The sequence below is a fragment of the Balaenoptera musculus genome, chromosome 2 (genome assembly GCF_009873245.2).
Source record: "Balaenoptera musculus isolate JJ_BM4_2016_0621 chromosome 2, mBalMus1.pri.v3, whole genome shotgun sequence".
NCBI lineage: Eukaryota > Metazoa > Chordata > Mammalia > Artiodactyla > Balaenopteridae > Balaenoptera > Balaenoptera musculus.
The window spans coordinates 173890531-173906461 of NC_045786.1; the positions used below are offsets into that span (position 1 = coordinate 173890531).

At 44.5% G+C, this 15931-nt stretch overlaps 1 protein-coding gene across 15 annotated transcripts in view; it reads left to right on the forward strand.

Annotated features, from left to right (window-relative positions):
• Positions 1 to 1725: 1725 nt before the first annotated feature.
• Positions 1726 to 15931, forward strand: part of MARK3 (microtubule affinity regulating kinase 3) — a 107865-nt gene continuing 93659 nt past the window's right edge. For all 15 annotated transcript variants that reach the window (XM_036841444.1, XM_036841436.1, XM_036841446.1 and 12 more), the window contains exon 1: positions 1726 to 1863. In XM_036841444.1, coding sequence (XP_036697339.1) covers positions 1813 to 1863 — 51 coding nt within the window. In that variant the 5' untranslated portion in view covers positions 1726 to 1812. The remainder of the gene's footprint in view (positions 1864 to 15931) is intronic.

The following is a 15931-nucleotide window of genomic DNA, read 5'->3' on the forward strand; positions in this document are numbered from 1 at the left end:
GAGCAGGAAATGTCCCAGACATAGCAAGAGGAGTCACATCCTGGGGGACCAAAGGAGAAAACATTAAAAATAGAAAAAGAAAAGCAAGACATACCCACTACAAGGGCTTATCTATTATGGAAGTTTTAGGATATGGGTTCAAATCCCAGCTTTGCGGCTAACCAACTTGGGTACTTTGGTCAAGTCACTGTAACCTGTTTAGACTTGGGATCACAAGGTTTGTCTGCCCATCTTGTAGGGTTACTCTGAGGCTTAAATGAGGTAACAAATGTAATGAACCCACAAGGTAGACTCTCAGTAACAGTTCATGTTACTCCAGCCCATTCCGCTCTTCCTCCTCAGAACCCTGCACCAAAGCATTCCATCCAACGCTGGCCAGGCTCTAGGCAGGTCCACGGGAAACATTCAGAGGCTCGAGAGCAAGGAAGGCTTCTAGGGGAGGTTCCATTTCCAACGTCCCAGTCTGCAAGCGTCCACCGAGCTCCGCCCCAAGGTGGAGCATCCGTCCACTGAGCGTCCGACCCGGGGATGAGGAGTCTGGTTATAAATCCCCTACAAGCATTTAGGCGGTGGTCCCAGGAGGCTTCTAGGGCTCCCCGCCCCCTTCTAGCACTCTTCCTTCCCAAAGGCTTTTAGCTGGGTCCGGGTCCCTCTCCCTCCTGACCGCGAGCTCCTTGAAGGCAGGACGCGTCTGCCGCCTTCGGGATGCTGAGCCCAGCCCCGGCTGCTCAGAGCCGGAGGCAGGAAGGGTGATTTGAGTCCTCGGCTCCCGGGTCACCGTTAACGATGCAGGAACTCGGCTCCTCCCCACAGCCCCGGCCCTATAGTTACTGTCATATCTCGATTTGGGGCAGCGCGGTCCCAGCTTTTGAGGGGCGCTACCTCAGCTTTTGCATACAGCAGGCGCTCGATCAACACTATAAGTATCAATCCAGCAGTCAAGCTCAGGCCGCCGCCCAGGGCCTTTTGCCGGCTCTTTCGCGGGTGCCGCGTGCTCTGGACGCTGGGAACCCGCTGCCCCGGCTGCCCGCCGGGACCCGCCAGCCCTGCCCAGCCTTGGGTGCCGCCCCCTCGGCCCCAGACCAGGCCGAGTCGCCCCTAGCAACAGCAGCCGGGCCAGCTTCCTCGGGCCGCGCTGATTGGCCGGACTCCGGGAGGTGGCGGTGCCGTCACTTCCGGCATCCGGAGGCAGCAAAGGAAGCCGAGGGGCGGCCATCTTGGGTCCGTGAGGCTCGGAGGTGCCGGGGGCGGCGGTGTCGGCGGCCACCGGGCGGAGGCTGAGGCGGAAAGCGAGCCGGAGGGAGAAGAACAGCCGGGTGCAGGCGCCGCCTCCGCAGCCCCCTCCATGGTCGGCGCCCGCAGCCCGCGGGGACCTGTCTTGCACTTCACCTCCTCCACATCCTCCTCTTCTTCAGGGGCCGCCGGCGGCGCTGTGTGGAGGCTCCGGCGCTGAAATCCGCGGCGCGACGGGCGGGGGCGGAGGAGGAGGCGAGGGGGTCCGGGCTCGCGGGGCGCCCGGAGGCCCGGGGACGCCAGTGGGCCGACCCGCAGCCCGCCGCCGCCGGCCCGGCCCCGCCACCGCCGCCCGCGGGGCTCCTCGGCGCGACCGCCGGGGCCGGGGGAGCATGAGCCCCGCGACCCGCCGGGGGACGGCCCGGGCCCGGCCCGGGATCTAGACGGCCGTGGGGGAGGGGAGCCGCCCTGCCGCGGCGCCGCTCCGGAACCGCCGGGCCCTCGACGCCGCTTCTCCGGCCCCCGGGGCCGCGCTGTTTTGTTTCACCCTCGCGTTGTGCAGAAGTGAAGTGAAGTAAAATGTCCACTAGGACCCCGCTGCCGACGGTGAATGAACGGGACACTGAGAACGTGAGTAACCTAGGCGACTGCCCCGGGCCGGGTCTGCGCGCGCCGTCCCCGGGAGCGCGGCCGCAGCCCTCGCCTCGCCTCGCCGCCGGCGGGTCCCCAGGCCGCGGCGCTCTGGGCCCGGTGGACGGCCGTGGGCCCCGGGAGGCGGCCTCGGCGGCCCGTTTCCCGAGCGCGCGGGCCGGGGAAGTGCATCCGCGATTACGCCGGGGGCTCGCTTCGTAGCGAAGCCTGAGGGCTGCAGCGTGGCCGGCCGGTGTCCTGAGAGGCCGGTGGCCGTGCGGTGGGCTCTCCGAGCGTGTGTCGGGTCCCCGCAGCGTACAGGGCTTATTTCCACTGAACTCGCCTTTTAAATTAGGTAGGCAGCTTCGAGAGGCTGTCGGGTTAAAAACACGTTCGTGGTGTTGATTAAACGCAACTGATTGGATCGAGTGGACTGTCCGTTATGCCTCGTTCTTTAAGTTGTCTCGAACTAAATTTAGTGACAGTCACTAAACTAAGTGACAGTCACTAAAACTAGGTGCGCACTGAGGAACCTTCTCGGCCCCTTCGACGCAACTCCGAAGCTATTCAGAAGTTCTTGGAGAGAGCTAAGACTTTGTCGAGGAGTAGCCTCGTTTCCATACGAATCTGTTGTGAAGGAGCTGGTTAAGCACATTTCAGAGGAGGAGGTGTAGTCAAGCAGCCCTGCCACGCACTGCCTAGCGGAGGGCCACCCACTCTGGGCTTAGCTTTCCTCCTTCCCCAAAAGAAGTTGGCTTAGATGAGCTCCTAGGTCGATTCTGGCACTCACATTCTATGATTCTGTAAAAGGAACCTTTGATTTTGTTCACGTAAACCTTTTCAAAAGGCCAGGAACCGCAAGCAGTTTTAGGGCCTGACAACTTGTAGTAGAAATTCCATTGGAGAAATGTTGACTCTGTCCAGGTGCATTGTGAACTCTTCTCTAGCACTGGCTTCAGGGCTGTTCCAAGCTACCTGGGAGTTATCTTCTGTTAAGAGCAAAAATATCTAAAAAATAACTCATAAAGAAACTTCACTGGCCTTTTATTATAAGTGTTATGAGGTAATTCCTGGCAAGAAAATGCGATCACTTAGGAAAAGCTTCCTGGCTCTGCCTGTTTTCATGCTTTCAATAACGTCCTGAGACCTTGTGGCCTAGTGGTATCAAATGCCTTCATTTTAATCTTTAAAATGCCACTTGTTTGCTGGATAGCTGTCAGGTGATTTAATCTGTTTGTGTAAACCTTGGTCTAAAGTATCCCTTCAGTATATTAAGGTGTGGTATTTAATGCTCTTTAACCTGGTAAATAAGTAGTACGGTGGTGTATGTTCCTTCACCTGAGATGGATTAGAAAGTTGCATAAAAAGTAGTAGAAAATCTACACTAGGTGAGTCAGTGAACTCATTTTCTCATAGATCCTTTGAAGAACCTAATTCTTCATCATTTTGTTGTTCTTCGACTACCCTGTAGGGCGGAGCAAGCAAAAAAAGTGAGTTGATTAGCTTTGATCACTGACTTCCATTGCAAAGTCTTACATTGAACCAGAGCAGGAGCTCCATACTTACTGAATAAACTGAAGCCAGAAACAATCATAGCAGGTTTGTGATAATGAAGAATTTACACCAAATGGGTCTTTACCTTGTTCTCTGTTGAATTTGTTGAATTATGGTGTAGTCTTTCTGTGTCGTTAGGAAGTACTAACTTTAAAAACAATGTAGGGTATGGAGTATGCCTGTATTCTCATGGAATGTATTTAAAATGGAATTTTTAACAGTGCTAAAATAGAGGTTTGTAGCACATCATTGCATTAATTCACCATGCCCTGTTTTTAACTCCGGTATTGACATGTTTTGGAAGTAGTTGTGTATCTTTTACAGTGTGGTGCCCTTGTGGCAGTGTTACACATCTGGCATATACCATATTATTTACCTACCACTACTGAACTGCTAAGTGTTAGACCTCCTGCCAATCGAGTGATGAGGGTTCAAGAATGAATGGGAGGGCTTCCCTGGTGGCGCAGTGGTTGAGAATCTGCCTGCCAATGCAGGGGACAGGGGTTCGAGCCCTGGTCTGGGAAGATCCCACATGCCGCAGAGCAACTGGGCCCGTGAGCCACAATTACTGAGCCTGCGCGTCTGGAGCCTGTGCTCCGCAACAAGAGAGGCCGCGATAGTGAGAGGCCCGTGCACCGCGATGAAGAGTGGCCCCCGCTCGCCACAACTAGAGAAAGCCCTCGCAGAGAAACAAAGACCCAAGACAGCCATAAAATAAAAAAATAAAAAAATAAATTAAAAAAAAAAAAAAAAAAAGGTTATATAAAAAAAAAAAAAAAGAATGAATGGGAGTTCTCAGTCTGTTGGGCAGCTCTTTTGTTAAAGTTGGGTGTATTGAGATAGAACATTCACTCTTTTTAAGTGTACAGTTTGGTGAGTTTTGACAAATGTATAATCATGGAATCACTATCATGGTCAAGTTAGAGGACGTTTCCATTGCCTAAGAAGGTCCCTTGTGTCTCTTTACAGTCAATTCCCTCTCCCTTCCCCCAGCCCCTGGCAACTACTGATCTGTTATCTGTCTCCGTAGTTTTACCTTTTCTAGAACGTTATTTAAATGGAGTCAAAGAGCATATAATCTTGTGTGTAGCATCTTTCACTTGGCATAATGCTTTTGAGATTTATTCATGTTTGTGTGTGTATCAATAGTTCATTCCTTTTTATTGCTGAGTAGTAAGTAGTTCATTGTTTGGATGTACCAGTTTTTTTTAATCCATTCACCAGTTGATGGACATTTTGGCTGATATGACAAATAGCTTTGTCTTTATATTTTGTAAAAAGACTCTCCATTTTGCTTACCCTAGGAATCTTATTTAAATTTTAAGTAAATATAATTGTGGTAAGAATTTTGCTTATAGATCAGGAGTAATAAAAGGCAGATAATTTGCAAGAAGAATATTATCTTCATGCTAGTACACTACTCTCTTTTCATTTGTTTGATTTCCAGATGTGAGTATTCACCTTTAGCTGATAGGTATATAAAAAGATAAACTGTTATCAAATCATTTTAAAACTCAAAAGGACTAGTCAAACAGTCAGACCTAATGAGGATGTTGAGGCTCAGAGAGGTGACAGGAGCTGCTTGTGACTATTCACTGTTTAGCAGCAGAGCCTGTACTAGACCTCAGGTCTCCATCTCAATTCTCTCTGCTTTTTTGTGTAGCAGGCTGTTTCTCAAAAGCTATGTACTAATTATTCAACCAGGGAGATGTAGTTGTACCAATACACAGTATAATTAAAATTAGACTTTTAAAAATGTTTTGCTATGGAAAATTTCAAACAAGTAAAGAGAATTTAATAAGTATTTATCAATGGTTCTCAACTGGGGACAATTTTGCTGCCCCCCCCCCCCCCCCCCCCGCCCAAGTGGACATTTGACAATGTCTGGAGACACTGTTGGTTGTCACAACTGAAGAGCGTTGCTACTGACCAGAAATGCAACTAAACATTTTACAGTACATAGGACAGTGCCCCCTGGCCATCAACAAAGAAATATTTGGCCCAAAATGTCAAGAGTGCCAGGGTTGGGAAACCCTGGTATATAGTTAGCCCCCCCATGTACTCAACAGCTCAATGACCAGACTTCTTTTATTTGTTCTCTCCCCAAGAAGCAAGCTCAATACATCATATCATTTCATCTCCAAAGGTTTTAGAAGAGATAAAGCTTCTTTAAAAAATGTAACCTTAGTCCCTTTATCATAATTTTTTAATATCAAATATCCAGTCAGTGCTCGTTTCCTCAGTTGTCTTTTTTTAAAAAACACTTTGTTCAAATTAGAATAAATGTTGTTTCCATGTATTATAGATGGCTAATATGTGAAATAAGATGCTTTTTTAAATTTATTTTTTAAATTCTTCACAGATGAGTCCTTTTTAAAAAAAAAAAAAATTTATTTATTTAGTTGCACCGGGTCTTAGTTGTGGCTTGCAGGGTCCTTAGTTGTGGCATGCGAACTCTTAGTTGCAGCATGCATGTGGGATCTAGTTCCCTGACCAGGGATTGAACCTGGGCATTGGGAGCGCGGAGCCTTAGCCAGTGGACCACCAGGGAAGTCCCCAAGATGCTTTTTTTTTTTTTTTTTTTGGGCTGAGTTGGGTCTTAGCTGTGGCATGCGAGATCTTTCCTTGTGGTGCGCGGGCTCTTCGTTGTGGTGGGCGGGCTTCTTTGTAGTTGTGGCGTGCGGGTTTTCTCTTCTCTAGTTTTGGTGCTTGGGCTCCAGAGCGCGTGGGCTCTGTAGTTTGCGGCACGCGGGCTCTCTCGTTGAGGCGTGTGAACTCAGTAGTTGTGGTGCGGAGCCCAGCTGCCCCGCGCCGCATGTGGGATCCTAGTTTCCCGACCAGGGATCAAACCGGCGTCCCCTGCATTGCAAGGCGGATTATCTACCACTGGACCATCAGGGAAGTCCCCCAAGATGCTTTTTTTTTAAAGGCAACAAAAAAGTTTGCATTTTAGTTTATGTTCTACAGTTGACTTGTATAGAGGTCATGGACAAATCCTGTTTGTGTACTGGTAAAATTAGAAATGTATTTTTCACTTATATTTCAAAGCGTATGACACTTTGTAAGTAAGCCTGGGTTATTTGCCAAAAGTACCAGAGGTCCTGGAGGGCTTTGCCAATTTAACAGCTCCTGGTGTGTGTGCACACCATGTACTTACTTATTATTAGTTAATGCAGACAGTCATCAGAATTCCTTATCTCTGTGAAATAAATAAACTGATGGTGTTATTGTCTAGCCAGCTGTTGGTTGCATGAGACTGTTAACCTGTTAAGGTCTGAGTGCCTGCTATGTGTATGACACTGTGCTAGGCGCCGTAGAGGATATACCTAGGAACCATATCACTCCCCTGCCTTAGGACTTCCCAGTCCCTGCAGAACAAAGCACCCTGAGCTCTGTGAAACTAGTCTGTAAACTCTCAAACTGGAACAAACAACACAATCACCTGGAGGGCTTATGAAAGCACTGATTGCTGGGCCTCACCCCCAGACCTTGATTCTACCTTCGGGGCCCTAGAGTTTACATTTCTAGCAAGTTACCAGGTGATGTTGATGCTGCAGGTCCAGGAACCACACTTTAAAGAATTGCTATCTTAGTATTCAGTGAAGACTTGCTGACTAAACAGTGTTCCTTTAGATTGTATTGTGACTAAAGAAAAGAGATTTCAATGGTTTCAATAACATTTTCAGTTTCCTTGAGTTTTTTTTTTGTTTTTTTTTTTTTTGTGACTGCACTGGGTCTTCCTTGCTGCGCGCAGGCTTTCTCTAGTTGCGGCAAGCAGGGGCTACTCTTCGTTGTGGTGCACGGGCTTCTCATTGCAGTGGCTTCTCTTGTTGCGGAGCATGGGCTCTAGATGCACGGGCTTCAGTAGCTGGGGCTCGTGGGCTCAGTAGTTGTGGCTCATGGGCTCTAGAGCACAGGCTCAGTAGTTGCGGCGCACAGGCTTAGTTGCTCTGCGGCATGTGGGATCTTCCTTGACCAGGGCTTCAACCCGTGTCCCCTGCGTTGGCAGGCGGATTCTTAACCACTGAACCACCAGGGAAGTCCCAATAGTCCCTGTTATTTTTAATTTCAGAGAGGATTGTTCTGGATTCTGAAACGTAGCCAATTTTTTTTTCATCTGTGCTGGGTCTTAGTTGCGGCACGCGGGATCTTTTAGTTGCGACATGTGGGATCTAGTTCCCTGACCAGGGATTGAACCCGAGCCCCCTGCGTTGGGAGCACGGAGTCTTAGCCACTGGACCACCAGGGAAGTCCCCATAGTCAAATTTTATCCCTGGAATTTGTTTCCAAGCTGGAAGTAAGAATCAGGGAGTACAGCCCCTTCTGATCACCATTGGGAGGACTAAAGCAGAAATTCACTTGTCTCACATCCATTTTGAACTTTCAGAATGAACAAGGAGAAAACAAATCTCTTCCTTGGGAATCTCCCAGCTTTAATGTTGTTTTATGTAGGAATTTAAAGAATGTGCTTGGAGTTGGTCTGCAAGTAGTAATAAGGGGTTTGTGCTGACCCACATGGCACCTGCCTGAACGGTAATTGAGAGGGCAGAAGTCGGCACTGGAAGAAAATGACTTTTTTGGGGGGAGTCCAGCTTTCAAGCTAGAGTTTTTAGCACTGCACTTTAGTCACCTGAGCTGCTTGGCCATGGTTAGTCTTATACAGTCTTATGCAGACTAGATAAGGCATTGTTTCTGTGGGTTACCTGGGATCTTGGTGTTCAGAGTTGAAGCTTGAATAAAGCTTGAGATGTTTTGTTTGTATTTCTTGCTAATAGTTAGGTGTTGCTTGGGGTTGGAGTTGAAATATTGTGGGGTTTGTATTATGGACATTTTACATGGAAATCTGTATTGGAAGAATTTAACATGAAGCTCAAGTAAGCTGAACCAAAGGTTTTATTCCGGAATTTTATATAACCCCATTCTTTCTGTAGTCAGTACCTTTATGACTTCATTGAGAACAGTAGCAGACTAGAATGAGGGTCTTGGAGAGGAGCAGACCTAGAACCATTTCCTAGCACAGCCTTTTGCCCTTAGCCTTGCCATTCTTTGTCCAGAAGAATAATTTAAGCTGGGCAAGCAGCTTTTGTTGTTCAAGGCACTTGAGGTATTTTTGATGGCATTCTATTCACATACTGTCTCCACCTCTTTCCTTGTCTTCCTTCCCTTGTGTAGCCCTTGCCTACCTTAGGCCTGCCTTGGTATTTATAGGCACATGTTAGCTTTACTAGTGGAATGGATTAAAGGAACTTACATTTTCTTTTTTTAAAAGAAGGTTGCCTTCTAGACGTTAAAGATATTCAATGATAAAGAACCTTCTACATACCATGGTAAGGTATTCTAGTTGCTTTTTCCATTTCTGTTAATTTAGGTCAGGTGCTTAACATTTATATCCTGCTTATTGTATAGTTGTCCTACTTATTACTGCTGTGGAACTAGCCAGTCCACAACTTAGTAGTGTAAAACAACAAGTGTTTCATTATACTCACAGATTTTGTGTGAGGAATTCAGACGGGAATGGTTTATGGCTGGGACTTCAGTTTGGGGGAGTAACGAAAGGCTGGGGGATTTGAATAGCTGGGCTGGAAGATCCACATCCTAAGACCGCTTCTTCACTCACATATCTGGCACCTTGGCAGGTATTGTTAAAAGGCTGGGCTCAGCTGGGACTTGGCCAGAGTGGCTACCTGGGCCTCTCCAGCATGGAGACTCCAGTGTGATCAGACACATGAGGTGGCTCGGTGTTTCAGCAAACAAGACAGGAGCTGCTTGCCTTTTATGACCTAGCCTCGGAAGTCACGTAGTATCACTTCTGCCATTTATTCTTAAAATGTTAGAGCAGTCATGGGCACCCAGATTCAAGTGGAAGGGACATAGACCTTTCCTTGTAATGGGAGGTATGTCAAAGACTTTGGGCTCATGTTTTCCAACCAGTATAATAGTAACTCTTTGGGTTTATAATCTGACCTAGCATTTTTTGTGTGACCTTGGACAAGTTATTTAACTTCTTCATGCCCCAGTTACCTCATCTATAAAGTGGGATTGGTAGTAGTAATGACCTCATAGGGCTGTTATAAGAATAAGGCCTTCCATGCTGTGGCCTCCCTTACCTCTTTGTCCTCATCTCCTACCTCTCCGCACCCACTACATTCATAGACCCAGGTGTCTTCTTGCTGTTCTTTGAACACACCAGGGACACTCCAACCTCAGTGCCTTGACATTGGCTCTTCTCTTTGAACACTTTTCTTCCAGATAGCCACATGGCCGTCTCACCTTCTACTCTTTTCAAACATCAGCTCAGTGAGTCTTACTCTGACCATCTATGGCCCTCCCAGCCTCCCTAATCCTGATCTAGTTTTATTTTTCCATTGCATTGTTACCTTTAACATATTATATAATTTACATATTTCTTATGTTTATTGTATTTTGTCAGTTTCCTCTGGTATACTGAAAGCTTCCTGAGAGCAGGAATATTTGTTTTGTTTATTGATACTATTTCAAATACCTAGAACATGCTGGTCATTTATTACAGGTGAAGAGTAAATAAATATTGGTCGAATTAGTGATTAAATGAGACAATATGTGTAAAGCATTTAGAATGGTGCCTGACTCATAATAAGTAATAGATAAATGTTAGCCATCATTAGTGGTTTGTTTACTGGTCTTTTCATCTCTCATCTCTATGTTGTCATTTCTCTCATCTCTCGTGTCCTGTATCTTCAGCCTCTTCCCTCTGTAGTTCCAATGAATTCATCTTCTTTCTCCTTTCTTAAAACCTCAGATAGCTTTCTTAAAGGGAGGCTTGATGGAAAGAGTCTGGGCTTGGAAGTGAGAGATAAAGTGGGAGCCTAGGACTGTGGTTGAGGGAGAGATTCTGAAGACACTTCTGAGGAATAGTTGACCAGATGAGGAGCCAAAAAGTAAGATTGACAGAACATAAGAGAAATTGGGATTTGGAGTTACAGGCTTGCATTTGAAACCGGTCTTCAAATACAAGTCACTTAACTATGGGCAAGTTAATTACTTGTCTATGCTTCATTTAAAAAATTTTAATAAATAAAACTTTAATTGATATAATCGACATATAACATTACAGCCAAACAATTCTCCTTGGCTGTCTATTCATCTAGCAGTTTCACAGTTGCTGGTTGCCAGGTCCTGTGTACTAAGAATACAGAGATGAGATAATTCTTAACCTCAAGGAGCTCATTGTCAAGTACTTTAGTGTAGGAATTAACTAAGCTAAGCAAGGGGATGCAAGACAGAGAAGTACCAGCCTAGTCAAGAACATAAAGATAAGAAATTGCCAGCAATCATGATGTCAAGGAACTAAAGCCATTTTTTTTTTTCAGTGTTAGAGTTGTGAGAGATGAAACTGGCTAGACTTGCAGGTTAAGGGAGGTTCCCCACCCCCCCCAATCCCCCAAGCTTTTTAAGCTTTCCTTGTGCTGGTGCCTGGCTTGAAATGGCCTTCATCTTTCATTAGAACTCTACTACTTGTCCCATCGAAGACTCCATCCCTTTTTTTCCTTCATCTCACCCAAATGTGATCATACCCTCTGAGCGCTTAGAGCTGCATTGTCCAGCACATGTGGCTACTGAGCACTTGAAATGTGGCTAGTCTGAATTAAGATGTCCTGTGAGTATAAAATATATACTAGATTTCAAAGACAGTATGAAAAAAGGAATGTAAATCTTACTCTTTTTATATTATGTGTTGAAACATTTGGGAATATATTGGGTTAAATAAACTATTATTAAAATTAACCTATTTTCATGTTTTTTTAAAAGTTTATGTTATTTTTAATTTTATTTTTGGCTGCGTTGGGTCTTCGTTGCTGCGTGCGGGCTTTTCTCTAGTTGTGGCGAGCAGGGTCTACTCTTCGTTGCGGTGCACGGGCTTCTTACTGCAGTGGCTTCTCTTGTTGCAAAGCATGGGCTCTAGGCGCGCCGGCTTCAGTAGTTGTGGCACATGGGCTCAGTAGTTGTGGCTCGCGGCCTCTAGAGCGCAGGCTCAGTAGTTGTGGCGCACAAGCTTAGTTGCTCCGCGGCATGTGGGATCTTCCCGGACCAGGGCTCGAACCCGTGTCCCCTGCATTGGCAGGCGGATTCTTAACCACTGCATCACCAGGGAAGCCCTTTTTATGTTTTTTTAATGTTGCTACTAGAAAATTGAAAATTTCGTGCATAGCTCACAAATCTATTGGATGGAGCTTGGAGTATTCACTCTCTGATTTTCTCATGGGGCGGAGATTGCCCCTTGTTTCAGTTACTGTTCCCCGTGTTAGCTCCCCAGCTAGATTATGAGTGTTAAAAGTTTGACACCATACTTTTCTATTTCTTTTATCCCCTTATAGTGCCTGCTACTTAGTAAGTGCTTAGCATATAATTAACTGGTCAAAAGCTACCAAGTCAAAGTTTTCTTTAGCCACAATTTATTTGTGCCTTTTTCTTCTGAGGATTGGTCAAGTAAATTATTTTTCAGTTTATTTCATTATTATGATAGCTCACTTGCTATGCCAATAATAAGTGTTTTATTTTATTTATTTATTTTTTTTAAAATAAATTTATTTATTTATTTATTTATTATTTTTGGCTGTGTTGGGTCTTCGTTTCTGTGCGAGGGCTTTCTCTAGCTGCGGCAAGCGGGGGCCACTCTTCATCGCGGTGCGCGGGCCTCTCTCTGTCGCGGCCTCTCTTGTTGCGGGGCACAGGCTCCAGACGCGCAGGCTCAGTAGTTGTGGCTCACGGGCCTAGTTGCTCCGCGGCATGTGGGATCTTCCCAGACCAGGGCTCGAACCCGTGTCCCCTGCATTGGCAGGCTGATTCTCAACCACTGCGCCACCAGGGAAGCCCAATAAGTGTTTTATTACAAGTGAAACCAATTTGAATTTATGCATATGAACAATAATAGTTCCCCTTCCCTATTATTCATATTTTTGGAAACATTTTCATAAACTCAGCTGCAAAAATCGTATCTTTGATCTGAACAGTGTGAGGCTGTTCTCTTGCTTATTTATTCCTGTTAATTCCTATATGTCATTTTCCTTATCCTTCCAACAGGTTACTGTTCTAACATTTTAACATACTGTCATGCGTGTACATGTATGTGTTCTTAGAACTGTATGTTTCATACTCTGTAAATATTGCATAGTCTCATCTATGCATCGAATCTGTTGCTTCTAACTGCTGCATAGCACTCTTTGGTATGAGTCTACCACATTTTACCCACTTGCTGAGGTAGACTACTTGCCGCCTCACTCCCCCCCCACCATGCAATGCAGCAATGAATATCTTCATACATGTCCCCTTGTGGAGCTGTGTAAGAATTTCTTGGGGATGTGTAGCTAGGAGTGGACCTCCTGGGTCACAGGAAATGTCAGATAGTGCCAGGTTGCTCTTCTGGATAGCTCTGTCAGCCCACACTCCCGCCAGTAGTGCACAGGGGTTTTTGTCTCCTTGGTTCCTCCAACATTTAGAATTATCCAGCTTTCTAATTTTTTTTGCCAGCCTACTAAAGTAGTTTAATGTGCTACTTCATTATTAACTTGCGTTTCTCTATGGTTTTTAGTATGTCTATATATTCCTTGGCTCTGGGGGCCTTCTGTAAATTGCTGCTTTTCCTTTGTCCCTTTTTCTATTTGGTTGTTGTTTTTTTCTTGTAGATTCTTAGGTGTTCCTTGATTTTCTAGATATTAATCTGATGTAGGTTTTAGACATTGCATGTATCTTCTGTCATCTTTCTATAAGACTCTTACTGGACAGAAATTCTTAATTTTGGTGTAACCAACGTTTGCCTTATGTTTGTGCTTTTGAAGTTTTGCTTAAATGCCTGGCTCACAAGGATATATTCTCTCACATTTCACATTAACCTTTTATCATTTTACCTTTCACATGTAGGTTTTTTAATCCCTCTAGATTAAAAGGGAGCCTGCCTTTTGTGTATGGACTTAGGTAGGGATCTAGTTTTATTTTCCTCTATAGACTGATACAGTGAACCAGTTTTCCTACTGCTATCCACTCAGTGGTCCATCCTTTCCCCATTGGTTTATAGGACTGCTTTCATTGTATCTTATGTTCCCATACATTCATGTCTTTTAGCTTTGTATTTTGCTGCATTGGTCTGTTTTTCTGTTGTGCCGATACCCGACAGGTTTTCTTTTCTTTAAAAATTACCGTGGCTTTGTAATATATGTAATCTATGTACCTTTATATGTATCTATTGAATTTTTTGTTTTAAAATAATTTTAGACTTAAAATTGCAGGATTAGTACAGAGTTTATGTATACTTTTCACTCAGGTTCTCCTGATGTTAACACTTAGATAACCATGATGCAGTTATGAAAACCAGAAAGTTAACATTGGTCCGATACCGTTAATGATGACTGCAGAACTAATTTGAATTGTCACCAGTTTTTCTCCAGGGTTCTTTTTCTGTTCTAAGTTCCAATCAAAGATCCCACAATTTAAGTTTGTCTGATGTTTTCTCAAAATTAGATTAAGGTTATATATTTTTGGCAAGAATGCCACAGAAAAGATGTTGTGTCCCTCTCAGTGCATGCTTTTAGAGGGTGCAGTGAAAGAGATACGTCTTGTTACTGGTTTTAACCTTGATCACTTTTCATTTCTGAACTTTTTTTTTTTTAACTTCTTTTTCAAGGCTGACCTGGCAGCCGTGAAATATTCGTCCATGTACACTTTAGAGTAAGTTTAAGATTACTTATAAATTACTGGCTGGAAATTTTAATTGATATTGCATTGAACTTATTGATTAATTTGGGTAGATTGTATAATATTATCTATCTAAGAGTGTAGAATTCCCATTTATTCAGAGTATCTTTTATGTCTTTTATTAAAAATTTAAAGCTTTCTCCAGAGAGCTCTTATATATTCTTAATTAAGTTACTTTCTACCTACTTTCTAGTTTTTATTGCTATTATAAATACTTATTTTTAGTTAAATTTTGTGGTACGTTACTACTGGTGTAGAGAACTGTGGTTATAGGTTGGTCTTGCACCTTGCCAAGCTCTCTCTTGAGTTCTAGTGGTATTTCCAATTCTTTTGGTTTGCAGTTAGATCATATCATCTACAGATAACGACACTTTTATCTCTCCGAGTTTTTTGGGTTTTTTTTAAAATTTATCTGTCTTATTTATTTATTTTTGGCTGCATTGGGTCTTCATTGCTGTGCGCGGGCTTTCTCTAGTTGCGGCGAGTGAGGGCTACTCTTTGTTGCAGTGCACGGGCTTCTCACTGCAGTGGCTTCTCTTGTTGCGGAGCACAGGTTCTAGGCACGTAGCCTTCAATAGTTGCGGTGTGTGGGCTCTGTAGTTGTGGCTCGTGAGCTCTAGAGCACAGGGTCAGTAGTTGTGGCGCATGGACTTCACTGCTCCGCGGCATGTGGGATCTTCCTGGACCAGGGGTAGAACCCGTGTCCCTTGCATTGGCAGGCGGATTCTTGACTACTGTGCCACCAGGGAAGTCCTATGTGGTATATATATATACCACATCTTCTTTATCCATTCCTCTGTCAATGGACATTTAGGTTGCTTCCACGTCCTGGCTATTGTAAACAGCTCTGCAATGAACATTGGGGTACAGGAATCTTTCCCAGTTGTGGTTTTCTCTGGATATATGCACAGGATTAGGATTGCTGGATCATATAGTAGCTCTGTTTTTAGTTTTCTAGGGAACCTCCATACCGTTCTCCATAGTGGCTGTACCAATTTACATTCCCACCAACAGTGCAAGAGGGTTCCCTCTTCTCCACACCCTCTCCAGCATTTATTGTTTGTAGATTTTTTGATGATACCCATTCTGACTGGTGTGAGGTGATACCTTTTTGTAGTTCTATGGCTCTTATATAGACACATTTTTTTTTTAACATCTTTTTTGGAGTATAATTGCTTTACAGTGGTGTGTTAGTTTCTGCTTTATATATATATATATACACACACACACACACAAATATATAGACACATTTTTAAAGAAGAACTAATATATATAACATAAAATGGAGTGCATTCCCCATTCACTTTTCTTACTGCCTCTTACATTAGTATTGATATGGCCCCTGTAACAGTTTAGTAGTGCTTTGGTTGAAAGTAACTAAACCTTATATGATGGCTTAACCAAATAAGGGTTTATTTTTCTCACAAAAGAAGTCTGGACAGCTTCTAGCTTTGGTTCAGCAGTTCAGTAATATTGGAGCTGGTGGTTTTTAAAAATGTTTTTGTCTTTTCTCTCACATTTGAGACCTTAACGGCTGCAGGGTAACTTACATAGCTCTAGTTGTTACGGTTGCATTCAAGGGAGGAGAAGGGAGGAAGGGGCTGTGCTAGTGTACCTGTCTCCCTTTATGAGAAACAAAAAGTTTTCCGAGGACCCCCCAGTAGACTTTCCCTAATGAGAACTGACCAGAACTAAGCCATAAGCTACCTCCAGCTACAGGGAAGTTTGGGAAAACAGGAATTTCACTGGCCATATTGCCTCCCCAAATACACATCTGGCTTCTCTT